Source organism: Stigmatopora argus, chromosome 5 (genome assembly GCF_051989625.1).
Source record: "Stigmatopora argus isolate UIUO_Sarg chromosome 5, RoL_Sarg_1.0, whole genome shotgun sequence".
Classification (NCBI taxonomy): Eukaryota; Metazoa; Chordata; class Actinopteri; order Syngnathiformes; family Syngnathidae; genus Stigmatopora; species Stigmatopora argus.
Window position 1 is genome coordinate 17,510,001 of NC_135391.1, and position 26,876 is coordinate 17,536,876.

At 40.9% G+C, this 26,876-nt stretch overlaps 1 protein-coding gene across 2 annotated transcripts in view; it reads right to left on the reverse strand.

Annotated features, from left to right (window-relative positions):
- Positions 1 to 25,530, reverse strand: part of LOC144073899 (metal transporter CNNM4-like) — a 45,426-nt gene extending 19,896 nt beyond the window's left edge. For both annotated transcript variants that reach the window (XM_077599819.1, XM_077599820.1), the window contains exons 1-5: positions 24,921 to 25,530; positions 19,334 to 20,180; positions 6,528 to 6,671; positions 6,319 to 6,453; positions 5,515 to 5,684 (exon numbers count right to left, since the gene is read on the reverse strand). In XM_077599819.1, the coding sequence (XP_077455945.1) occupies positions 5,515 to 5,684; positions 6,319 to 6,453; positions 6,528 to 6,671; positions 19,334 to 20,180; positions 24,921 to 25,487 (1,863 nt within the window). In that variant the 5' untranslated portion in view covers positions 25,488 to 25,530. The remainder of the gene's footprint in view (positions 1 to 5,514; positions 5,685 to 6,318; positions 6,454 to 6,527; positions 6,672 to 19,333; positions 20,181 to 24,920) is intronic.
- Positions 25,531 to 26,876: the final 1,346 nt, after the last annotated feature.

The window sequence follows — 26,876 nt, forward strand, 5'->3', positions numbered from 1 at the left end:
GACTGTAAAACGCAAACACAAAGATAAACTTATTTTCATTATTCTGTACTTTTTCAATAGTTTGCAAAAGCAATATTTCAATTAATTTTAAAAACATGATAATAAAAGTTTGATTGAAATTGTCCTATGCTTATTTTTTTTAAATGTTATATGAATTTTGCGTGAATCGCATTCACTTTTACACGGTGCTAGGTCTTGTATTTTGATTGATCTTTTGTACGTTGGACACCTTTTCGTATGTTGGAAATTTGCATGCATGTTTTGTAACCTGAAAATGTAAGTAGAAGCAATCCAAAGTAGTAGGTACCACTGTATACACTTTCTTCGTGTCTGAGTGTGTGTCCAAAGTTCAAAGCCAGCATTTAATAACTCACTAGTAAAGGGCGTCAGATGTCCATCCATCAAAGACGACAGTGTGTGTTTGTGTGCGCATTGTAGGAATGCATGGGTGTTGCCCAACTGTGCTTAGTTACTACCAAACATAAGACTACCTTTTGTTCGCATGTGGCAAAAGAAAAAGAAAAGTTATCTAGCCAGAGTTCAAGGCAAGCAACTAAAATCAGAGTTTAATTCTGAAAGAACAACAAAATAATTATTTTATAGTATTTTGGATGAGGGATTGTATATGAACATAGATCAATTTAACCCTCTGAATTTAAGTCTAACAAACATCTACATTGGTGGTTTCCAAAACATATTTCTATTAATGGTCACAAATTTTTAACTTTCTATTATAATCCATTCAACAGAGACGATTTCAACCTTTCTAGTATCAGTTTTGCTCACTCATCAAAATTATTTAGCGGAAAATTCCACCATTTTGTGTAACTATGCCTTTCCTGTTTCTGCATTCTCACCCTCTTGCTACTGTCACAATGAAATTTCCCAAATACGGGATGAATAAAGTTATCCAATCCAATCCAATTTGTATTGGCTCCACTAAAAAAGCCTTTTTTGTTCTGTGAAAATTTTTAAAAATTCCCATGAATATCTATTGAGATATCCAAATACGAGGTTTACATCATTCACATTTTATGTTTCTACTAAAGAACAAGACCAAATATTAATAAGTTTAAAAAAGCCCAATTCGCCTTTTATTTTATTACGGCCCAGAAGAATATGAATATATATATATAACCAATTTCAAATGTTCCAACTTAAACTTCTTTGTTCCACAATATAATTCTCCAATGTCGGTCATTATTTCAGAGGAAAAAGAATCCTTGAAATGCAACCAAATCAACAGGAAGTGACCAATGGGAATTTACTGACAACCACATCCTCACACAATTTTTTCATAAATTGCAACTTCTTATTACTTTTGATGCTTTTCTGAATGAAAACTTGTGTATTGGTTTAGATGTGCTTTTGTAAAGTAGATTCTTCATAATTTGTGTAATACTTCCTGACGTTAACAGCGAGTCCAATGACGTCAATAACAAGAGGACTTTGAAATGTAACAAAATTGAAACAACTATGCCAGCAATATAAAATGGTGAAACTATAACACATAACTTAAGTCATACCACTGGGAGAATGTGGTGTTAACAGTAAGCGAGTGAAAAAGACATGAATCACACTTGTATATGAAGAGAACACATTCCCCCAGATGTTTCTCAATGAGTCCTCCTTTGTGATGGTGCAATAAACAAGCAGAACTCCCCAATTTGGGATCACATTCCAATGCATCATTTACTGAAAATATTATTCAAGATAAAAAGATCACTAGAAAAAGGGCAATTGGGATCCTAAATGTAATTGATGCAAACTGTGGCCGGCTGTCTATTTTTTAATCGTTTCGCTGGAAATTTATAATCAAATATGACCTACAGAGAAAGTTAAAAGTCCGGTTACATTCTTTGACTCATCAAAGACAAATAAGTAAGGGGAAGAAAGTGTTATAGTGAATAATATTGTTTTAATTGTGTTTTGTGTGTGTCTGTCTGTTTTGGCAGATCACTCCATGGTGTGGCTCTTTGACTCTCAGTTTAAATTTTTTTGCGCTTTGTGTCTAACGCCTGCACTAGACAGAAGTAGAGAAGTAGCAGTAATAGTAGCCTCATCTCATCTCTCTCATCTCATTTTCTGAACCGCTTCGTCCTCACTAGGGTCGCGGGGGGTGCTGGAGCCGATCCCAGCTGACTTTGGCCAGATGCGGGGGACATCCTGAATCGTTGGCCAGCCGATCGCAGGGCACGAGGAGACGGACAACCATGCACGCAAACTCCACACAGGTGGACCGACCTGGGTTTGAACCCAAGTCCTCAACTGTCAATCCGACGCGCTAACCACTCCTCAGCCGGGCCGCCCGCTTCAAAAATAAAGATATAAAATTAAAACATTTTGTCATAAATCAACAAGTGGGACACAATCGTGAAGTGGAACAAAATGTATTGGATATTTTAAACTTTTTTAATATATAAAAACCTGAAAAGTGGGGCATGCGATATTATTCGGGACCCTTGCATTCGTACTTTGTAGCGCCACCTTTTACTACAATTACAGCTACAAGTCATTTGGGGTATGTCTCTATCAGTTTAATACATCGACTGAAATTCTTGCCAATTCTTCCTTGCAAAACAGCTCGAGCTCAGTGAGGTTGAATGGAGAGCATTTGTTTAGTCTTCTAGTCTGCCCAAAGGTTTCAATTGGATTCAGGTCTGGACTTGGGCTTGGCCATTCTAACACCTGGATACATCTATGTGTGAACCATTCCATTGTAGATTTGGCTTTGTTTTGGATCATTGTCCTGTTGGAAGATAAATGTTCATCCAAGTTTCAGCTATTTTGCGGACGGACTCCAACACAGCAGAATGCCAATTACAAGTCCGTAACTATCACTTATTTAGGTCTTTTGCCGAGTAAACGTAGCTTATGGAGAAGCACCACCAATTTTGTCATACGCAGTTTCTGGGTGTGATGACAAGTAGCTTTTTTTGTTGTTGATAATGACGACAGGGCCTATGGTCCTGTATTTGACTCCATTCATTTTCCCCTCAATTTTAACCATTTTCCCTGTCCCTGCTGAAGAAAAGCACTCAAACCATGAGCCTGCCACTGCCAAGTTTTCAGGGTGATGAGTTGTGTTGCTTTTATGCCAAACATGGTCCTATGGACAGACTCTACCACCTCAGCTGTAGATCTCTGAAGTTCGTCCAGAGTGAACATGGGCCTCTTGGCTGCCTCTCTAATCAATCCTCTCCTTGTTTGAGGTGAAAGTTTAGAGCGACGGCCAGGTCTTGGTAGATTTTCAGTGGTCTGATGCTACGTCCATTTCAATATGATTGCTTGCACAGTGCTCCTTGAGATGTTTAAAGCTTGGGAAATCTTTTTATATCCAAACCTGGCTTAATAACTTCTTCACAACTGCATCTCGGACTTACCCGGTGTTTTCCTTAGTCTCCATGATGCTCTCTGCACTTTAAACAGAACCCTGAGACTATCACAGAGCAAGTGCATTTGTACGGAGACATGATTACATACAGGTCGATTCTACTTATTATCAGTCAACATTGGATCATTCAGAATTCCTCACTGAACTTCTGGAGTGAGTTTGTCACACTGAAAGTAAAGGGGCCGAATAATATTTATATTTGTAAAAAAAAAGAAGTTTAAAATACCCCAAAAGGTTCGTTCCACCTCATGATTGTTTTTGATTCTTGACATTTTTTAAAAATTTTATAACTATGTTTGAAGCCTGAAATGTTGCGAAAGGTTGAAAACTTGAAGGGGGCGAACACTTTCACAAGGCACTGTATGGATGATTTTTTTTAAACACCTTTAATATAAATGTACAATAGAAAAGGTTTTTAGACATATATTGCAATATTACATTGCACAATTCTTTTATAGATTCAAAGTCTATCTGAAACTATTTTTACATGTGGGGTTTTATTTAAATAAATAATAGGTGGCCGCACTTCCACTGCCATTCACTAGTTGGCAGCACACAGCCGCTGTGCTTTGCAATCTGCCAAAGTAACTGCACAAGAGAGTATGCTGAAATCTGGACATTTTGACCAACTTGAGTTCCTTAAAAAAATCTCGCTCGACCGCATGAGGATACTGGTGGGAGGGTACTGGTTCCCACCTTAAGTCCCATATCAAATTTTCTAAATACAGGCATACCTCTACATACGAATGCCTCTAGGTACAAAATTTTCAGGTTACAATTTTTTTTTATATGCAAATGAGTGACTCGAGATACGAAAACGATCCAAGTTACAAAATCCCCCCCAAAATAAATACACTTCCAGATCTGCTAGTTTATTTTGAAAATATTGTCGCAAATGCATTGATTCTCACTTTAGAATATCACTACCCTATACTGGGCTCTCATTTCATTGCTCTCATCTATCTCATATAATGACACAAAATTATACAATTTAATTCAATTGGCTGTCTCACAACAACCACTATCCATGTTTCAAGATTCTCCCTTGCATACCTGTTCACCTCGACTAAATGCTCCCCTTATTAAGCAATTAAAAACCGTACAAATGCAACACTCACTCACTCACACACAGGGGCGGGGCAAAGGTAAAGGTCTAAAATTTAGTACAAAGTGGATGGCTTTCGGCCCTGGTAAAACGGGCTCTCGCCGCCATCTGTAGGACAAACAGGTATTACGTTTCCCATAATAACGGCCGAGGAGGAAACTATTTCAGCGGTGGAGGTCACATGCTTTATTTATTTTAAGACATCAATATATCATTTCCTTATCATTTTCTCTCATTTTTTGGTTTCCGCACATCTTTCACACAAAATTGGGACACTGACTAATTTTAAAGGGTTTAGTTGGTAGTTGTGTGAGGACCATGGAACGAATTAGAGAATTGACATATAATGTACAGCTCTACTTACGAAATTTTCAAGTTACGAAAAAAGTTCTGGAACAAATTAATTTCGTAAGTAGAAGTACAACTGTATATTTATTTTATAAAAGGACAGTAATGGCCAAACAAAAACAAGTGTTCCACATCAGTATTTTTGCTCCTAAGCTCTAACTTGAAAAACTTAATTTTGTCTTTTGGCCCTTTGGTGGTTAGTATAAATGGAATGCGCACAAACTATAATGAAATATAATGAGAAGCTGATAATAATATCTATATAATAAAAATATGAGCGTCATATGTTGTTCATACCTATTGTTCAACCAGCGTAGCCTGCATGTTCTTGGGATGTGGGAGGAAACCGGAGTACCCGGAGAAAACCCACACAAGCCTGGAGTACTTTTCACAAAAGGTCCGCCCCACTTGGGTACTGTTGCTACTCTGTCAAGGTTTGTGACATCAAATCATTTTCCCTGGGAGGCTGGCATTGAGTGATCATATTTTACTACCACTGATAATGATAGATGTCCAAAAATGTTGTACTGAGAGGAATTGCAGTGTTTGAACACTCCACCCACTGAGAGTAAATTGATGATGCTTAAGTGGCAGACAAACCATTACCATCTGAATGAATTTCAAGTGATCGCTCAGTGGTGCACCGACCAATAAATAGACGTTTTACCTGCAGGATGAGTATGAAGTAGTCAACGGATTTTCCCCTCTGGTAGACGTAGTGATGAGGTGAACATTTGTCATTCTCATTGAACTTTATCTCTTGGATGACATCAGGGTGGCGCAGGATTCGCAGGAGCACTTTGTCGGAGATCTGAGCTGGGCTAAACAGGGTCACCTCTGTACGCAAGGTGCACACCCAAAAAGTGGAAAAAGAGGTGTTTATTGTTGTTTTGGTTAGCAACAATTATGAGATGAAGTGTATGTTTTTAATATATCAGTACATTAAAGCAAATTATTATTTTTTTCTCCTCACTCATTGTGTTTCCCATATTACACACACCGTACGATAAGGACTTATTGCACAACGCCTAACTTATCACTTGCAATGCAAACAAGACAAAAAGGAGTGGAACAAGTTCCAGGGAGGGTATCTATGGCCGCACCCACGGCACAAACAAAGCGCAGCGGGCCCTGCTAACACTTATGTGAGGAGTCCATCACGGCCTCGGGCAAAAATACCTTTCTTGTTTAGGGTTTGCTGATATCAAAACATGGCAATAATTCATGCGATGCAGTAAACATTCATGTTCATTCATCTTCAATATTGCTTATTCTTGTCAGGGTTGCTGGAGCCTAACTAAGCTACTAAGTTCGGGAAGAGGCAACCTAAACTGGTCGCCAGTCACTCGCAGGGCACACAAGGAGAGAGACAAACCATTTGCACTCACACTCTCACCAGCGCACAAAGTTCACCATTCTCAAGTTGATTCATTTTTCAACACAGACCATGAAATATGCTGTCAAATCCCACCTGTGGCCAGAAAGCGATGCGCCGCAAGCAGCAACTGAGGTGAAACCTTCACCTTGGATTCGCTCTCATGCTTGAATGCCGAGAAGTCCCTTTTATTTTTGTTGGGTGCCACCTTCTTCCTGTTGCGGTTGTCGGCTGGGAAAACAAACGCCCCGAAACATTAGTGACACCGAATGAAGAAATGCCCAAAAAGTTAATAGGTAACTCACTGTACTGGTCTGACTCGTCCAGAATCTCTGATTTGATGATCTCCTCAATAACGTCCTCTAGCGTGACGAGGCCCAGAACCTCATAAAAGGGGTCACCCTCGCCCTCGTTGTTCACCTTCTGCACGATGGCCAGATGGGATTTGCCTAAAAAACACAACTTTTGCTCAAGCAAACACTTGAATTGGAATGTTCTGCAGCTCTTTGTTTAAAAGATGGCACGTTTCGTCAACAATAGCTCATAAATATATCACTTGTGGACAAAAGATGGTGTTGTGTTTCTAAAGAAATGAACAATGGCTGGCAATGACAGTGGTAGAACCGGAGTAAAATGAACAATTTTTACATTGAACACACAAACACCATACACATTACTGTAATCAGTTTACCAATTTCGTCATACGCAGTTTCTGGGTATGATGACAATTAGGCTTTTTGTCGAGTCAATGATGATGATGACAAAGCCTATGTCCGATTATATAATCCTTCACCACTTGACGGCTTCAGCACATGACTTTTTTTATTATCTTGAGTATTAAAAAACGTTAATAAAAAAGTCAAAATTCACGCTAAAACTCACAACTAGAAGACAGGAGATGAAAAATGACAGAAGTCAGGGCACAGCTTCTTCTTTGCCACTGAAATGAGTGGCACTCGGCGCAGAAGAAGCAAAATCTCACCATAGAAGAATAACGCTTCGAATTATACAAACAGCCGACAAGGACGTCGTCTTGCCTATTCTTTCATCTTCTTCAGATTATATTTCGCATCATGCAGAAAAAGACTACACCGAGCCTTTTTTCTGAATTGTTTGGATTTTGAAACGCCTCCTAAGATTCCTGCGTCATTCATCTAAGGCATCATAAATGAATCTGCCGTGTGTTAAATCAAGAAGGAAGAAGAGAACATTTGGAAGACGGCAACGATATCCTTTTCTAAGGACATCAAGCGAGTGGTAACCACGAGGAATAAAATCATCATTAAGATGGAGTATGCCCTATCGGTCTGGATTTCTTCTCCCGGGTTGGCTCTTTTTGCCCCGCCTCCACACTGACTTTCACATGCAACCTAGATGTTGGCTTTTGTATTCCTTCAAAATATTCCCAAAATGATGCACACAAATGTCCTCACAATAGCCTAACGCACGACCACTTGCCAACGAGTAGTATATATAAATTTCGTATTAGCGATCGCCTCGCCATTCGCAATGACGAACAGGAAAAAAAACACTGAAAAAATGCAACGCTCTGCCCAGTGCTCGCAGAGACATTACAAAGAGGGAGTTGCGACCAGAGACATTACACGAGGAAGTAACGGGGAGAGAGACAGTGCCCATGATGTTCTTATGAGCAGCATCTCGCGTCCGCTGTCGGCTCGTATATCGAAATTTGTCTCGTATCTCGAGATAATTATTTGCTCAAAATTTTACTCGTATCTCGAATTGCTCGTATGTCGGGGTACTTGTATGTTGAGGTACCACTGTACAGCTTTCTCAACTTGTGACTGCGAAACTATGTGCAGATAAAGAATGAGTTCTTTGGTGTTGAATGGCTTTGGTGGGTGATATTCTATCTGAGGGATGTAGTTAGGTGTCAGTTCTTTAACGGAGTCTATAAAATAATCATTTAAAGTTGTTGCTATGTCCCTTGGATCAGGGATCGTTTTCTCCTTCAACTGTACTTCCTTTATTTCTCTGTGCATTAAAGTATTTCCTGCCAGTTTTTAAATAATTTTCCAAATCTCTTTGGTGTTCCATTTCGCAGTACTAATTATGTTTATAAACAAATTAGATTTTGCAGCTCGCATTTCATTGACCTTTTTGTTTCAAGTGATATTTTGAGAGCATGGGCTGGTCTGTATGGATTCATTTAACCATGAGATGCGATTCTTTTTTGATGGTTTTGCTTTATTTTTTCTTGTGATTGCAGAGACTGTGTCTTGGATAACAGTCATGAAAATATTACAGCTCTCACTTGCATGATTTTGGTAGAGATAATCGTTCCAATTGAGATAGTTTAGGCGGCTGTGTCTGATTTGGGATCCCCTTTTTGGTACTCTCATCTACTCTGAAATGAGTATCTGTTTTTAGGAAGGTTTCTTGAGAAAAGGATGAGGTTAAGGCCTGATAGACCTCTGATCATATTGAATTATATATTTTGGATCCACTCACAGTTATTGCAAAATATCAGATCTATGTATGTTTCAGAAGACATACCGTATTTTCACGACTATAAGGCGCACTAAAAAGTCTTAAATCATCTCCAAAATAGACAGGGCGCCTTATAATGCGGAGCGCTGTGTGTAAGCTCTGAAGCCTGACTGAGAACACTTCTTGCCGACACGCTTCTTATATAGAGAGAAGGCGGACGTGGGTGAGGTCGGACGCTAAAGGCACGCCCCTACAAGGTACCCGTATATAGTGTGGGCATGTGTTTATTGCAAAACAATTTTGGTTTGGTTTCTAAGGCCCCGAAGCAGCGGTGAAAAACCAATTCACGAAAATGAACTCTGAGCTTGCCATCATACCCGGAGGCTTAACTAAAGCGCCGGGCTAGTTACGCCACTATTTGCGAATGGATTGTGGCCGCCTGGACGAACGTGGTTGCTTGCACTGTTGTTAAAGGCACTAACAACAGATGCTTGCAAACCGCTGGACATCGGCATCAACACAGCTTTACGAAGGGTGGCAGGCAGCGCCAGGCTAGTTATGCTAGCTAGTATTTGTGAATGGATTGTGGCCGCCTGGACGAACGTGTCTGCTTGCACGGTTGTTAAAGGCACTAACAAAAGATGCTTGAAAACCGCTGGACATCGGCATCAACACAACTTTATGTAGGGTGGAAGGCAGCGCCGGGCTAGTTATGCTAGCTACTATTTGCGAATGGATTGTGGCCGCCTGGACGAACGTATAAAACTCAGTGTTTTCGACGACTCATTTGGACAATTGTTCAATTCGGACACAGAAAATGAGGACTTTGATGGATTTGTGGGTGATGATGACGTGAGTACATTGTAAAATGGCTAAATAAAGTACAACTGAACTCAGTTTTGCTTCCGTTGCCTTTTTAAAAACGTGTTTAAGCTGGTGTATGTTTTGCCATGCCTGGCTGCGCCTTTAAAAGCGGTGTGTCCTGTGTGTGTCAAATACAGAAATAGCACTCGTTACTGTAATCAGAGTTATTGACATTTGTGGAGATACATTCAAGGTTGTGTACGCAAACCCATTCAATCTGTTTACACTTTAAGTGTTCCCTAACATAGAACATCACCCCCTGACCAGGATTTCTCACATGGTCCCTTCTAAAGATATTGTAGCCCGGTACTTGCACCCGAGCCATCGGTGAAATTACATTTAGCCAGGTCTCGGATAAGCGGTTCAGAAGATGAATGAATGAATAAATCACAATTCCTGCGATGTGAGCATTCCTCATCCGCACATCGCAGTACACGGGAGATATTGTTCAGGCTTAAAAGGGAACCTACAGACTGGATTACATTTTACGGTTATGCAACCTATCAATAGTACCTTGCCTTTCGGCAGCTAGATCGACATCGATGTTTTGAGCACCCCTGGCCTATTGCTTTGGTTGAGCTTTGCACTCTTCCAATGAATAATTCATGTACAATGCACAACTTATACAAAATAAGTGTTCCAGTAAAACATACAATCGAGAGACTAGCAATATATCAACAATATTGCTATTGTGTATGAGTGTCCGTGAGGTCTGAGTAAAATGGAGACAAGACCGTAAGTCCGATTTGAATGCGTTTTTCACCAAAAGTGTGCAAATTTACACCGTGGGCCGATTTTCGAATTTGGACTCCAGTTTTTCAGAAAATCGATATTTGTACCAGGAGGTCGTATTTTTGAGGTCGGAAATGTGCAACTTTGGGCCATTTTTTTCGGTACTTGCGAAACTTTCAGATCAAAACCACTCTGTTTTGTAAAAGCACCATGACGAGGAGAACATTGCACGTGCATCATCTTGCTAAAAATCGATAAAACCCCTCGATTTTGGACACTTCCAAAAACAGCCATTTCATATGGATTGGATGCCATTTCCACATTTTACGTCTGATTTTAATGCGGTTTTCGACTATGGTTAGCTTCAATAGTGAATTGTGTCATGACAGGGCCCGATTTTTGAATTTCGCCTTTGGTTCTTCAAAAAAATCGATTCAAATCGACCTTTGAACCAGTTTTATAACATATGCAATATGTTATCGCAGGAGCCTATCCCAGCTGACTCCGGGCCAAAGGCGGGGGACACCCTGAATTGGTGGCCAGCCGATCGCAGGACACCTAGGAGACGGACAATCATACACACTGACACCCATACCTAGGGGCAATTTAGAGTGAACTGAGTGTACTGATGCCAGTATAAACCCAAAGTAGTGTAGGCAGGTAGTAATCATGCGATGGCACTGTTTCCCCGCTCAAGTCCCATATCAAATTTGATTTGTTTTTATGCTTTGGCTTGATTTCATTTGAACTGCTGAATTGTTTCTCATATCATATCTGTACATTTTGCTTGATTGATTTGAAGTGCTGAACTTCTTCTGTATCATACCTGAACATAATTGTATACACGTTTGCTGTGCTATGCGTGTAACTGAAATTTTCCTAACCCATTTTTCAAAAGAGAATTTTTATAGAGCAACAACTGTCTTTTGGTTCTAAACAAGCAGGTGTGACCGGTGAAGTCGGGCCCCCTGCTTGTATCAACAATTCAGATGGCTTCTTTCCACATGACTCTCCAACAATAAGCATTCAGGTGAAGTTAATGTGTCCTTACATATCGACTTTGACCTCCACACTAAAACAAATATACATGTCTAATACACAATTACTCCTTTGTATAAATTTCCACTCAAGGTGGGACTTGGATATGATTCATAATTACAAAATGAAGACAAAGTAAACTAAAATTTAAACAGTCTAAATATGGGTACAAGTTTATTTAAATATATAGTATATAAACACGTAAATAAATTAATGAAATCCATTAAATTATTAATAATGGCGATAACGAAAACCCACCGTGACACCATCAATTTTTTTTTTTAAACGTGCAATAAATTATGGCCTTTCGCACATCCCATAGCTTTGGAACTCAAGACAACACGTGGGATGATCTCAGTTTCGTCCGATTTGCCTTTCTTTTGCTGGCCCCTAAAGCTCACAATTTACGACATTCACCAGACGAATTATTGAAAAAATAGTTAATTGTATGTTTCCATATTTAACTCTCAATTATTTTTCCCCCATTAGTCAGTAGAGAATGGTGTACACGTGGCAGAGCTTGCTCGCCAATACGAGAGGAGTACAGTGGTACCTCGAGATACGAACTTAATGCGTTCCGGGACTGAGCTTGTATGTCGATTTTCTCGTAATTCAAACGAACGTTTCCCATAGAAATGAACTAAAAACAAATTAATTCGTTCCAACCAATGTTCCCTCTAATTTTTTGTTTGTTTGGGCAGAAAGACAACCTCCCTGAGCACACTGAGTACCAGTGTGTGCAACATCATCATTGCTCGCTATGGGCACACACACGAGTATCACACCTGCCATTAGCAGGTGCATGTCTACTACACATAAATGATTTAATAATAATAAAATGTAATGATTAATATCTATGAATGGGCGGCCCGGCGGATGAGTGGTTCGCACGTCGGCCTCACAGCTCTCGGGTCCTGGGTTCAAAATTAGAATTATAAGTTTTGTGTAAGGTAAGATTAAACTTATTTTTTAGTGTGTCTGTATCATAATCCAAATAAATTGATATTTGTTCGTTATTTTACGAGCCGTGTAAAAAGTCTCTCTCACTTTGATGTTTTTCCATTCCAATATTCTGTTTTTTTTGTGTTGGAACGAATTAATTTGTTTTTAGTTCATTTCTATGGGAAATTGATTTGAGATACGAGTAAATCGACATACAAGCTCAGTTTTGGAACGCATTAAGCTCGCATCTCAAGTTACCACTGCACGTCAAAATATTTCCCCAAAATTAAAAAAATTTATATTTATTGACTTTTAAACCACTGCTTTGATCGTTCAAATGAATTGGACAACTGTCACCGTCAATGTCAGCCAATGAGTTAATACGGTAGATTCTCAAAATCTTCTGACTTGGGTATTATCTGTCAAGAGTTGAAACTAAACCGTGATATTTTAAATCATCCCAATGGCCAAAAAGTTAGATTTTTTAAACCCCATAATCACAAAGCACTACACAGGCACACCCCACCAATTTGGACACGCATTTTTGCCTTCACACAAAGACGTTGCTCCAAGAACAGGCCTGGAGTTGTGAGTGTGTGTCAGCTGAGTACACAAATAAAGACCCAAAGTCACCCTCCTGCAGCTGATGCTGCTACTGTCCACGTCGGCCTCACTTTTTGGCAGGCAGCCCAAGCGTTTGTCACCAAACAAGAGCTGCCGACGCCTGGGGCATCACACGCACACGCACAAGAACAAACATGCACAAGCATAGCAGTTGGTCTTGTATTTGGTAACATACGGGGCAATGTCTGATGGTTAGTTGGGATTTAGGACTTCATAGGGCACTGATTGAACTCATTGACAGCCCTACAAATTTAATCCATTTTGACTATCAGGGCTGACTTCCACTCACCCCTTCTAGTTGAAATTATTTGCATGTTTAGGACCATAAATGGCACTGAAATTTCAGCATTTGTAGCCAGTCTTTGGGTCTCAATGGTTGTCAATGCAGGCTGCTAGTAAAACTCATTCATTGGTTTATTCATTTTCTGAACCACTTTATTCTCACTAGGTCACGGGGGGTGCTCGAGCCAATCTCAGCTGACTCCGGGCTAGAGGTGGGACACCCCGAATTGGTACGAGGGTACGAGGAGACGGACAACCATTCACAACATGTAAACTCCACACAGGTGGACCGACCTGGATTCAAAACCAGCACACCAGAGCTGTAAGACCGACAGGCTTACCACTCAGCCACTTGCTAGTAAAATAATACAAATAATTATTCTATTTGCATTATTGATTTTACATCAGATGGCTGATATAAAATGTTGTATTTCTTGTCTAAGACAAGCAATTTTGTAGGATTGTTGTGTTTCAATGTCTTAATATTAACTCAGTTGAAACTATTTTCGTTGTTTAAATAGTCCTACTCTTAGACATAATATCTAAGGTTTTCTTATCCCGAATGGGAGGTTGTGAGTTTGGTTGTTTTTATTGATTTGTGCGGGTTTCACGGTGCGACTGGGCTGAGACTCCCTTAGCGGAGTTAACATGTATAAACACATTACTTAATTTCTTTGTAACCAGAGGGCAACTGGCACCAATAAGCAGTCTACACGCGCTATCACAAACTGCAGCCAAGATGTTTCCATGATATCATTTCTGTAGGTTTCATTGACCTTTTAGCCATATTGTGCAACATGGACCTTTAAGAAAACAGGTAAATGGAAAATCATACTTCTAATGTTCTGGAGTTTTACAGATTTCCCCCCCATATCCTTGATGTCCACAAAGGGCCAACTATTGAATGTTTAGCACATGAACACACCTTTTTGAAAAAGCAGTTCAATTTCAGGTGTGCCAGAGTAGGAAAGTATATTTTTTGTAGTTTCCTAGAGTGTCACAAAGGGCATCAAGTAATCAAGTAACAGAAGTAAGGGTGTGCGAGTGTCCGTTGGTGTCATAGTACAAAGTTGACAGAGGACAAGCTGTCAGGACGCATGACAAAGCAAGTGCCTTGGGAAATCATTTAACAAAAGAAAAAAAAAGTCCTACTACCAAACATACATACTCAACAAGCATTAGGTCAACAAAGACAACATGACCACAAGTATAAACCTGCTAAACTATTGTGTACTAAACGATATATATAAAAACATACACAAACAAACATGTACATATATACATTATCAGTGGCGGGCCGTCAGGGCCTTCAAGGCCTTCTCTGCTGGCCTAAGAAATATCTGAATCATGTATTACATTTTGTCCATCAATACTTATTAAATAATTCCAAATTGTCTGTTAGCTTCCTTTCATTGCTTTTCCCCCTGGTTGCACTGATTCCAGATGTGTGTTTTCATATTGAAGCATTTAACCAATCACATTTCAGCCAATATTTGTTGCCACGGTCAGAAATCTGCCTCAAGGCCTTCACAATCAGTTCTGCGGGCTCTGCCGCTTTAAACAAGCGTCGATAAGACTGTTGCTTTAACCAATCCGATTTCGTGTTGGCAACACCACAATGCATTGTCGCAGGCGGAGGGATACGTCATGGCCTTGTCGCAGGCGTAGGGATACATCATCGCTTCCACGAACTATGAGGCTAGTCATTAGCCAGAGCTACCAAACTGTATTTGGAGCGGGCTGCACAAGCAAATATATTGTTGGGTTAATTTAAAGCCATTTTCAAGACCGATTATGCCAGATATACGACAGGACAGGCTCGACTTTCAGCATTAGCTTCGATGGCGATATAAAAGAAGGAAGGAAGAAAGGAGGATGGATAATGTGTACAGTTAAATGATTTTTGGTGAGTAAAATATGGCTATATTCCTAAATAATATTTCAATTGTGGGCCAAGTTCTGACATCTGAAAAGCTCCAGTGTTTGTATTTAATCACTAAATGCAGCTAGGAAGTGGATTTTACCCCATTTTAGTGCAATTTTTGCCGTTTCGTGTAATGTCTGAAAAGCTCCAGTATTTGTATTTAATCATTAAATGCTGCTAGGAAGTGGATTTTACCCGTTGAAGGCGCTACGAGAAAATGCACAGACCGCCACTGATATACATACATATATTTACATATACATACAATTAACAGTGGAATAATATTTGGCGCGATATGATTGGTCCTCTACCATCGTAAAAAAATCAACTGCATACTTATCTTTGGTGAATACGATTTTTTTTATGAAGAGAAATTGTTAACCAAATGAGCCATTAACTATGCCTGGAAAAATATATTTTTATGTTTGCACGGGATCATAAAGTCAAACAGCTGAGGGATATCATGTGAAAGTCTGTTGGCGCTCTCTTTAAAAAGCTTTCTCTGGCTTTTGTGTCAGTGTTTTCACAACGACACCCGCTGACTTTAAGGTGCTTTATACCCACCACAAGCTGTTTCTGGGCTGAAATTACCCCCATTTTACTGTCAAAACCTACAGATTAGAACCACACTGAACTTGCATGATTGATTATATTTCAGTTTCATTGACAGCAATAGACAAGTCTTTTTCCTTTTTTATAAATAGCATGACCTTTCATTAAACTTCCACATCTCCCACTGGTACTTCCTACTAGCGCCATTAAGATTTCATTACAGCTAACAGTGGGATGTCACCATCTCAGAAGGTCACCTGGCTGTTCTCAACTCTTAAGCAAACACTTTTGTATTGGACAATGTCACCGTGGTAACTGATGCCAAGCGGCGGTGAGTGGAATTCAAGATTCCAGCAGGGAGACCAGGCCACTGTTCTGTGACGTGGCATTTTTACTGTATATTAACTCTTTCAAGGAGAGTGATTAGCACGTCTGCCTCACTGTTTGGAGTTTGCATGTTCTCCATGGGATTGCGTGTGTTTCTTTCGGTTACTCCGGTTTCCTCCCAGATCCCAAAAACATGCAGGGTAGGCTGGTTGAACACACTAAATTGCCCTTAGGTAGGAGTGTGGGCATGGATGGTTGTTGGTCTCCTTGTGGCCTGCGATTGGCTGGCCACCGATTTAGGGTGTCCCCTGCCTGGTGCCTATAGTTAGCTGGGATTAACTCCAGCACCGCCTGAGCCTTGTGAGGATAAGTGGTTCCGAAAAGGATCTTTCCGGGTCATTGACTGTGATAGACGTCCAATCATGTGGCATCCAACAATCTTGATACAGTCATACCTCGACAATGCCCCGACATACGAGCAATTTGAGATACGAGTAAAATTTCGGGCAAATATTTATCTTGAGATACGAGTCAAATTTTGATATACAAGCATACAGCGGATGCGAGAGGCTGCTCATAAGAACATCATGGGCACTGTCTTTCCCGTCGCAACTCCCTCGTGTAATGTCTGGGCGAGCATTGGGCGGAGCGTTGCATTTTTTTCAGTGTTTTTTTCCCCGTTAGTCAGTGTGAATGGCTACTTCTCGTTGGCAAGTGGTCATGTGTTATCCTATGGTGAGGACATGTGTGTGCATCATTTTGGGAATATTTTGAAGGGAAGACAAAAGTAAACATCTAGGTTGCATCTGAAAGTCAGGGTGGAGGCGGGGCAAATAGAGCAACCCGGCCGGGAGAAGAAAGGTATCAAAATTTAAAACAGAATTAGAATTAAGTTTAGTGTAAGGTAAGATTAAACTTATTTTTGAGTGTGTCTGCATTGTAATCCAAGTTCATTTCAATTTGTTTGTCATGTTACGAGCGCGTTGCCATGCAAAAAGTCTCTGTCTCTCCTCCCCGTCCCTCTCTCTCCCCTCCGCGATATCCGTCTAATCCCTCTAATTTCAGTACTATTAAACTACTAGTTATTTTTTACTTTGTTAATAGATGGCAAATTAGAACAAATAAAAATGTTTTTCCAATTCAATATCCTATTTTGGTGTTTTTCAGAGGGTTGGAACAAAAGTAATTTGTTTTTAGTTCATTTCTATGGGAAACGTTCATTTGAGTTACGACTAAATCGACATACGAGCTCAGTCCCTGAACGAATTAAGCTCGTATCTCGAGGTACCTTCGTACAATGAATTTAAATTAGTTTGTCAGGAAAAGATGTAGCACTACTGTGAATGGCAGGGAAAGATGGGCCTATAACAGTCTTATTTTCCAATATCAATGGGAACAATTGTTAACGCCACCCGCCTTGCCAGCCCAAGATTCGCCGAAGAGCTTTCTGTTGGCCCGCCACCACCTTACACTCAAAAGGAACAATAACGGCAGCAGCTAGTGGGACACACGACAAGAAGAAAGTCTTTCAAAGCCATTCGGCCCTTGCGACCGATTTTAAGGGAGATACAAGACAAGTTGTCCAACGGGGATGACAAAGAGGAAGTGCATATATGTGAACAGAGAAGTAAAAGAAGGAAGTGGCATGAGTGGCGAACAAGCTTTGATTTTTGTGTGCTTGTGTGTCCTCCTTGAGAATAAAACTTTTTGGCCTACTGTTTTTTACTTTACTTAACAGTAGTGTTGGGTGATTCAACGATGTGTATTGGTATAACGCTGTTATTCACCATCTATTTCTGCTATGCTCATTATCATCAATTTTAAATGCGGTTACACTTCTGTTTACGAATACCTTTAGGTACAAAATTTTCAGGTTACGATAGCTTTTTGTATGCTGGACCCCCATTGGCTGTCTCACAATAAATACTATCCATTTTTTCTCTCTTATGTACTTTTGACCGCCGTTCGTCGTCACGGAGTTCTGACGGTATTTTTTTGTTGATGTTTTTCCAAGTTTGGATAAAGCTAGATTCTTCTGTTTTTATCATCATGCTTCCCGAGACAATTACCAGTGCGAATGAAAAGAAGTGGCTAGCGAGGAGGACATTGACGAGTTGGCCGACGAGCACAAAAATGAACTCTTAACGGAAGAGCTGAATGAACTACAGTTAATGAATCACTCGGCAATACAGGGGGAGTATTACGAATAGTCAGACGAACAGAAAGCAGCAAGCATTGTAACAGCAAAAATCTAAGAAATGCTTAGAAATTTCACGAGATTTCTGTCTTGGTAGAAAAGAACACATCCAGAACGTGTTCGTGCGATCACCCACTAAGAGGACGTTTGTCTGTTGCATTATTCATAAAATGTTAATTTTTGTTGTTCATTAATGTTGTTGTTTGAATTATTTTTGTTTTTTTATGTTAATTAAATCTGTGTTTGTCGGCTCTCTCCCTGTTGCCTACCGATAGTTTCCCCTTGTTCACCTGCGTTTCAACACGAATAGATTTTGCATGCTTGTTATTAATTTTCTCTCATTTTTGTGTTTCTCAAATCTTTCATACAAAATTGGGACATTTTGAACAATTTTAAAGGGTTCAGTTGCTAGTTGAGTGAGAACCGTGGAACGAAGTAGGTGTTATCATGCTTCTGATGAAAAATAAGTTTATTTCTAGTAGATTTATATAGTGGTAGGATGGCAACGGACAAAAGTTCTGTTTATTTGCTGCCCACCCTCCGACCTTAAATGGATTTGACAACTACCTCAGTCAATGACAGCCAATGAGTTAAGTGCTTGATCAAGCAATGACCTTAATTTCAATTAAGCAAAATGTAATAAAAAAAAATTAAAAGATTTTTTTAAAAGACGCCATATTGGTACAATTCCGGCATCGGCCAATACCACAGAGCTGGGTATCAGAATTGGTATTTGAGACAAAACTATGGTATTGCAGAGCTGCCAACCTCTGACGACCCCATTTCAGGAGTACCCTTGCCCCATTTCCGGAGTTTATCCAGAGTGAATGCGATCCACACAAAATCAATATGCGCTGAAGTCGCACAAGATGAATCATTCGTCAGAATTTGTAACTCGGATGATTCACAATGCACTCGTCACCAAATTCTTCCGGTTTACTAAGCAGTTGAATCAAGATGGCGGAAGCTGTACTTTTGGTACTTTTCTGAAATGGTTGCTTAAAAACAAAAATTAAGTGACAACTTTTTGGGATTTCCGGAGTTTAGGGAGGTTGTCCGGCGTCCCGGAGTTTGCGTTGCATTTCCGAGTAAACTCCTGAAATTCCGGAGTAGTTAGCAGCTCTGGCATTGGCATAACACGGACCGTAATATGAATTTGAGTTCAGAGATGGACTGACCTTTCTTGAATTCCTCCAACATGGAATCCAGCTTGGTGTCATGGAAGACAAAATGCACGGGACGGTTGTAGAACTTAGTGATGATCTTGAGCGTGGTGCAGTCATCTGGGTCAACAAAGGCCAGGTCCTTGACGAAAAGCACGTCCACAATGTTGGAGCGCTCGCCCTCGTAGACAGGAATGCGCGTGTAGCCGCTCTCCATGATCTCCGACATTGTGTTGAAGTCCAGCACGGCGTCGCTGTGGATCATGAAACAGTTCCCCAAGGGCGTCATCACGTCCTCCACCGTCTTGGTGCGCAGCTCCAGCGCTCCCTGAATCATGTTGAGCTCTTCCTTCACCAGGTCGTTATACGGCTCAGTCACCTTCAACATCTCAACCAGCTTCTCGCGGTTGTAGACCGTGCCGATCTCCTGACCCAGCACGCAGTCTAAGAGCTTGCTGATAGGCCACGACAGCGGAAAGGTGAGAAGCATGAAGAGCTTGGTGACAAGGATTGTGTTGGCGCCCACCGCCAGGCCGTGGCGCGAGCACAGCGCCTGTGGCACAATCTCGCCAAAGATAACGATGCCAACCGTGGAGGCCACCACTGCGCCCACACCTGACTTGGTCAGGTCGTCCAGCAGGATGGTGAGTGTAGTGTTCACCAACACGTTGCCCAGCAGAAGCGAGCACAGGAGGTAGTTGCCCTTGCGGCGGATGGGTTCGATCTTGCGGGCGTACTTTTTCTCTTTTTCCGTGCCGCAGCTCTGCACGATGCGCAGCTCCATAGGGTCCAGGGCCATTAGGCCCAAGTTCAGCCCACTGAACATCCCCGACAGTACCAGGAGGAAGGAGATGAGGATCACCTAAAGTGGAGGTAAATCCACAAGGACAAATGCTTCAATAGACATTTTGAGTAGCATCGGAACTAGTAATGTGGCAATATGTACAGTGGTACCTCAACATACGAGTACCACGACATACGAACCATTTGAGATACGGGTACAATTTTGAGCAAATATTTATCTTGAAATACGAGACAAATTTTGATATATGAGCAGACAGCAGACGCGAGAGGCTGCTCATAAGAACATCATGGGCACTGTCTCTCTACCCACAACTCCCTCGTGCAATGTCTCTCTGGCCGCAATTCCCTCGTGTAATGTCTCTACGAGCATTGGGCGGAGCATTGCATTTTTTTCAGTGTATTTTTTCCCCGTTAGCTAGTGCGAATGGCGGAGCTTGTTCGCTACTAGTTCCCGGGTAAGTTGGCAAGTGGTCGTGTGTTATCTTATTGTGAGGACATTTGTGTGCATTATTTTTGGAATATTTTGAAGGGAATACAAAAGCAAACAACCTTCGATAGGTTGCATTTGAAAGTCAGGGTGGAGGCGGGGCAAATAGAGCCAAGAAGAAAGGTATAAAAATTTAAAACAAAATTAGAATTAAGTTTAGTGTAAAGTTAGATTAAACTTATTTTTGAGTGTCTGCATCGTAGTCCAAGTTCATTTAAATGTGTTTATGTTATGTTACGAGCGCGTTGCCGTGCAAAAAGTCTCTCCCCCTCTCTCTGTCCCTCTCTTTCCCCTCCGCGAACTCCGTCTAATTTTAGTAACGAAATGCTGCCATTAAAGTGAGTATCCTACCAAATGAAGATCTCAAAATTGTGCCCAAGCTGTCAATATTTTGTGTGGCCACCATTATTTTCTTGCACAGCCTTAACCCTTCAGGCATGTATTTCACAGGTCACCACCGGAATCCTCTTCCACAATGCCATCTCGGAGCTGTTAGATGTTGGAGATTTTGCGCTCCCCCACCTTCCGTTTGAGGATGCTCACTAGAGTGTAGGTCTGGGGACATGCTTGGCCAGTCCATCACCTTTACCCTCAGCTTCTTTAGAAAGGCAGTGGTCGTCTTGGAGGTGTGTTTGGAGTTGTCATGTTGGAATATTGCTCCATGGCCCAGTTTACAGAGGGAGGGGATTATGCTCTGCTTCAGTATGCCACAGTATATGTTGACATTCAATTTTCCCTCAATGAACTGCAGGTCCCCAGTGCCCACAGCAATCATACATCCCCAGACCATGACGCCCCCACCACCAAGCTTGACTGTAGGCAAGACACATTTGTCTTTGTAATCTTCACCTGGTTGTCTTCACATATGCTTGACACCATCTGGACCAATTAGGCTTATCTTGTTTTCATCAGATCACAGGATATGGTTCCAGTAATCTATTTTTCTTAGACTACTTGTCTTCAGGAAACCTTTTGCAGGCTTTCTTGTGCAGGGTTTCTTGAAGTGGCTTTTTCCTGGGACAACACCTACACAGACTCATTGAATGCAGTTTAAGGTGTGGTAGGGTCTGAGCACTGACAGATTGAGCACTTTGCCCCTTTAACCTCTGCAGCAATGTCAGCAGCAATCATATGCCTGTATTCCAAAAACATCTTCTGGATACGCTGCCAAGCGTGGGCACTCAAATTCTTTGGTGGACCATGGCGTAGCCTGTTTTGAGTGGAACTTGAACTCTTAAACAGTATCTTCTTAGACACCACGGTGCAGCTTAATTTCAGTGTGTTGCCATGTTGAGCTTCCAGTGACCAGTATGAGAGTGACAATGCTGAATTTAGTACATATGCTTCCAATCACACATGAAAACTTGTTACACCTACTAGTCACATTACACAGGAAGGGAAAATTGGTCCCAATTTTGGACAAAATGTTAGATTTTCACTTGGGGTATACTCACTTTTGTTGGCAGCATTTTACACATTTACTACTGTGATTTGAGTTATTTTGAAGATAGTAAAATGTTGTTATCTCTCCAGTGACTACATTCAATAACAGTGTAATTTATCCAGTGTTGTCCCATGTAAAGATATATTTATGGAAACCAAGGTTGCACTCACAGTCACAAAAATGTCGTTGACCAAGAGTGAAAAAAAATTGTCAAATTAGTCATGACAAATTCAGAAACAAAACAATATGTATTAGAGAGTCATTCGCCCAATGGAGAAAACTGAAAAGGGAGGAAAAACTGAATACAGATGCCAAACTTGCATGACGTCTCCTTGGCACGTGATATAATTTTGTGTTTTCTTATTTATCACTTTTATGTACAGTCAAACCTCTACTTAAGAATACGAATTCCTCTTAAAAAGTGATAAAAACCGTACAAATGCAAGGCGGTACATATTTACACATACACACATGTAGGGCACAAGTTCATTCATTCATTTTCTGAACCACTTCATCCCCACTATAAAAGTCATCTCAACTCATCTCATTCTCTAAACTGCTTTATCCTCAGACCCCAGAGCTCTGAGGCCAACACGCTAACCACTCGCGCCACTATAAAAGTCTAAAATGTAATACAAATTGGACGGGTCAAAGGGGAATGCGCATGTGCATATCATGCCCTGTCCACCTCGGCTAAATGCTCCCTTTTGGAGTTATTTTGGGTACTATTGTGTGCGGTAACAACGAAGAAATATTAATCATTATATGTATGTGTGGAATATTAATCATTATATGTATATGTGAAATATTAATCATTATAAGCTTGACAAACGCTTAGTATAATTGTTACCGAAGGACACTTCCCCATTCAGCTGGCTCCGAGGACTTATTAATGATTGCAATTCCCCTTATTAAGCAATAAAAACCGTACAAATGCAATGCAGCACATATTTTCACACACGTGGAAAAGTCTAAAATGTACTATAAAGTGGATGGCTTTCTGACGGCATCGGGTCATCCGCACATCATGTTCAACACGGATAGATTTGGTATGCTTGTTATTCATTTGAAGACATTAATAAATCATTTTCTTATTATTTTCTCCCATTTTTGTGTTTTTCACATCTTTCATACCAAATTGGGACACCTTGACCAATTTTAAAGGGTTTAGCTTTAGTTGGTCGTTGTGTGAGGACCGTGGAATGAATGAGAGAATTTACATATAAAGTACTGCTCTAATTACGAAATTTTCAAGTTAGGAATTTTTTTTAGAACCAATTAATTTCGTAAGTAGAGGTATGACTGAATATGTATAAATTGATATTTGGAAAATAAACAGTTGACATGATTGTGCTATGCAAAGATAGCCTCATTACGGGTATACATATGTTGATCAGTAATTGATATTAAAATGAAGAGGAATAAAATCTTTGCGGATGAACCCAATGCTTTACCTAACGAAATATTTACTTGCAAGTGCATACATGGTGTTGAGAAAAAAAGTCTCCTCTTGTTATCGAATAACAAATTAACCTTTGCTCACCACAACCTTTCTTTTTTTTTACTTAGTGTTAACTTGACGCTCTAAAGAAAATCATTGTGTACCAACTTAATCCAGATGCAAACTGTCGTGTGTACTCATTCAATTTTTGGTATGTAATAGACAGTTTGTAAACTACACATTCTGTATGCTCACAAGATCATTGCTAACGTAGATCTGTAATTTGTTAGCGTAGTATTTTTCTCTGATTGAAATACCAGCATTGGTATGATAACACAGTTTGGTTCCCCATTGGCGAGTCCTTATCTGGCAACCCAAAGTGATAAAGTACATAGCTGCTTCAATATTTTCATCTCGGTTGCAGTAGAATGTTTGCATGGCTCCTTTAATAAAGGAACCATCAGGTCGAAACTTTCCACTAGAATAATAATGTTAGCTCATTGGCAGCACTAGACGTCCAGTTCATTTTGACTAGGAGGGGCAACAGAAAAATCTACTTTTGAGTGTTAGTGGTATTTAGATTTTTGCCCCTATTGCTTCCTGCAGTTTTTTTTTTTTTAAATACAATTTCTTTTCATGGTTGAATTTGTCATCGGTTTTCCATGGTATTTAGATTGTGGTTCATCGCAGTTGAAAAGAATAGAAAATGCCTTTTCTAGATCAATTTCTCTACACATACGGTTAAAACTTACTACTTTTGGGGCATTATTGGGTCACTTCCTTGTTACCTGGCTGTTAAGTGGGAGGGTTGGCAGCAAATGACGGAAGTTCATTTGGTGCCACACTCCAAGTCCAAGTGAATTGGACATCTAAACTCATTAAAAGGGCGACCGGCAGCTGAGTGGTTAAAGCGTCTGCGTCACAGTGGGGAACCTGGGTTCAACTCCAGGTCGCTCCACCAGTGTGGAGTTTACATATTCTTCCCAGGCCTGCGTGGGTTTGCTCTGGGTACTCCAGTTTCCTCCGACATTCCAAGGACATGCATGGTAGGCTGATTGGACACTCTAAATTGCCCCTAGGTATGAGTGTGAGCGTGAATGGTTGTTTGTTTCCTTGTGACCTGCAATTGGCTGGCCACCAAATCAGGGTGTCCCCGGCCTCTGGCCCGAAGTCAGCTGGGATAGGCTCCAGCACCCCCTGCGATCATGGTGAGGATAAAGCGGTTCAGAAAGAGAGATGAGAGTACTCATTTAAATTCAGAGCAGAAGGAAGAAAAGACCCACACGATTAGACGTCAATGGCAGCCAATGAATTAAAGCGTGTATATTTTTTTCACTTTTAGGAACTAAAGGTATTAGTAACAAAGATTTTGGGGGAGGCAATGATCTGTACTTGTACCGGAGTACTTGTAGCAGCTGTCATTCACCTCGAGCCAGATGGGGAGCAGGGACTTCTGCACCTCCACCACCCGCACCCTTCCGTCCATCTCGTCCAGCAGGTACCAGGCATCCGGCGGGTCCAGGGGGTCCCGGATGCACAGAGCGAACACCTTGACCACCTCGCTTTTGCGGAGCTGCTTGACAACGACGCTGACCACCCCGGAGGTGTTGCCATTACTCACGTCCATGATGCCCTTCACCAGTAGGTCCTTGCTATGTTCCGGGCAAGTCCTATTAGGAGACACCTCCATGGGGCCGTCCGCATCGTCCTCCGATTCGCTGGAGTAGAGTTCCGTATAGCGGACCAACGCGGAGCTGTTGGGGAACAAGTGGAGCCCGTAGAACCGGACCAGGATGTCGCTGCCCTCGGTTACCTGGATCACCCCGCGCTCGGTGGTCGCGGCCGGCGCATCGCTGCGCTCCAGACGCATGCCTAGAATCCGCGTGGCGCTCCGCGGCTCGGCCAGCGCCGCTTGTGCACGGACGCCAATAGCGAGGTGGGTCAAAAGCAACAAAGTTCCCAGAAACCCGCGTCCGTACAACGACGTCGCCATGTTTGTTTCGCTCACTGTCAACCGTGACAGAGAAGGGAGGGGGTGTCGGGGGAACTGACGTCATCCCACTCCCTCTCACATTTAAATATAACAATGTCGGCCAATAAGATGCTGCGACGTCACTATGACAAGTTAGGTCCACCCACCTCTTGAATTTTTTTCAAACTCGTCGATTCGGTGCCTTTCAAATTAATCGCGGTAATTATTCATTCATTCATTTAGATGCCCCTAATCCTCATAAGGGTCGCTGGGGCTGCTGGAGCCTACATCAGGCAATTATGGGCTGCAGGCGGGGGACAACCTGCTTGGGTTGCCAGTCGATCGCAGTGCACATGGAGACGAACAACCTTTCATACTCTATGCCAGGGGTAGGGAACCTATGGCTCTCCACTAACCTGTGAGGTAAAATAGGTAAATCACTGGTGAGAAAGCTGAGTCCCGAACGCACTAATAGAGCGTCACTGTGGCGTCTACCACCACTTTAATCATAAATTTGTTTTTTTATTACTCTTCTGCATGCATGATATCATTGATACTGATTTATTAGCAGCATAACAATGTTGTCATGAGAATTTGGAGACTTTTTGTACTTCAAAAGTGGTGAAATGACCCAAAAAGAAATCACACATTTTCATGTATTTTTACTTTTCAATTCTGAGAATGGCTCTCAAAAAATAACATTAGAAAATAGGAATTGTTTATGGCTCTCTCTGTCAAAAAGGTTCCCGACCCCTGCTCTATGCCCACACTCATACCTATATAGGCAAAAAAATACTGTTCAATCAGGCTGGCTTGCATGTTTTAGGAATGTTGGTGGAAAACGGAGTACCGGGAGAAAACCCACGCAAGCCCGAGGAGAACATGCAAACTCCACACTGGGATCGAACCTTTGACACCAAAACTGAGGCTGTATGTATGGTGTATTTATATATATATATATATATATATATATATATATATATATATATATATATATATATATATATATATATATATATATATATATATATATATATATATATATATAATATGTGTATCCTAAATTTATTAACAATTTGCATTTTAATGGTTTGATTTAATATGTATGATTAGTAAACTTTTGTAAATAAAGTCAGTTGAGCTCTTCACGCCATTATATCCCGCGACCCTAATGAGGAGCCCTTTTAATACTATTTTAAATCCTAATTTCCTTTTTTTTAGAAGAAAACTAAGCATCATGTTTGTGTGCAAATAAAAATCTTTATTTTCATTGAATACGGAAATCTTTTTCAATCATTTTTACCGAAAACGACTTTCTAATAAAACGTAAAACTCATGCATAGACCACCTCGCCCTCTTGTGGTCAATTTATAGACTCACATTTTATTTCGTCGTATAAATGAAATGCAA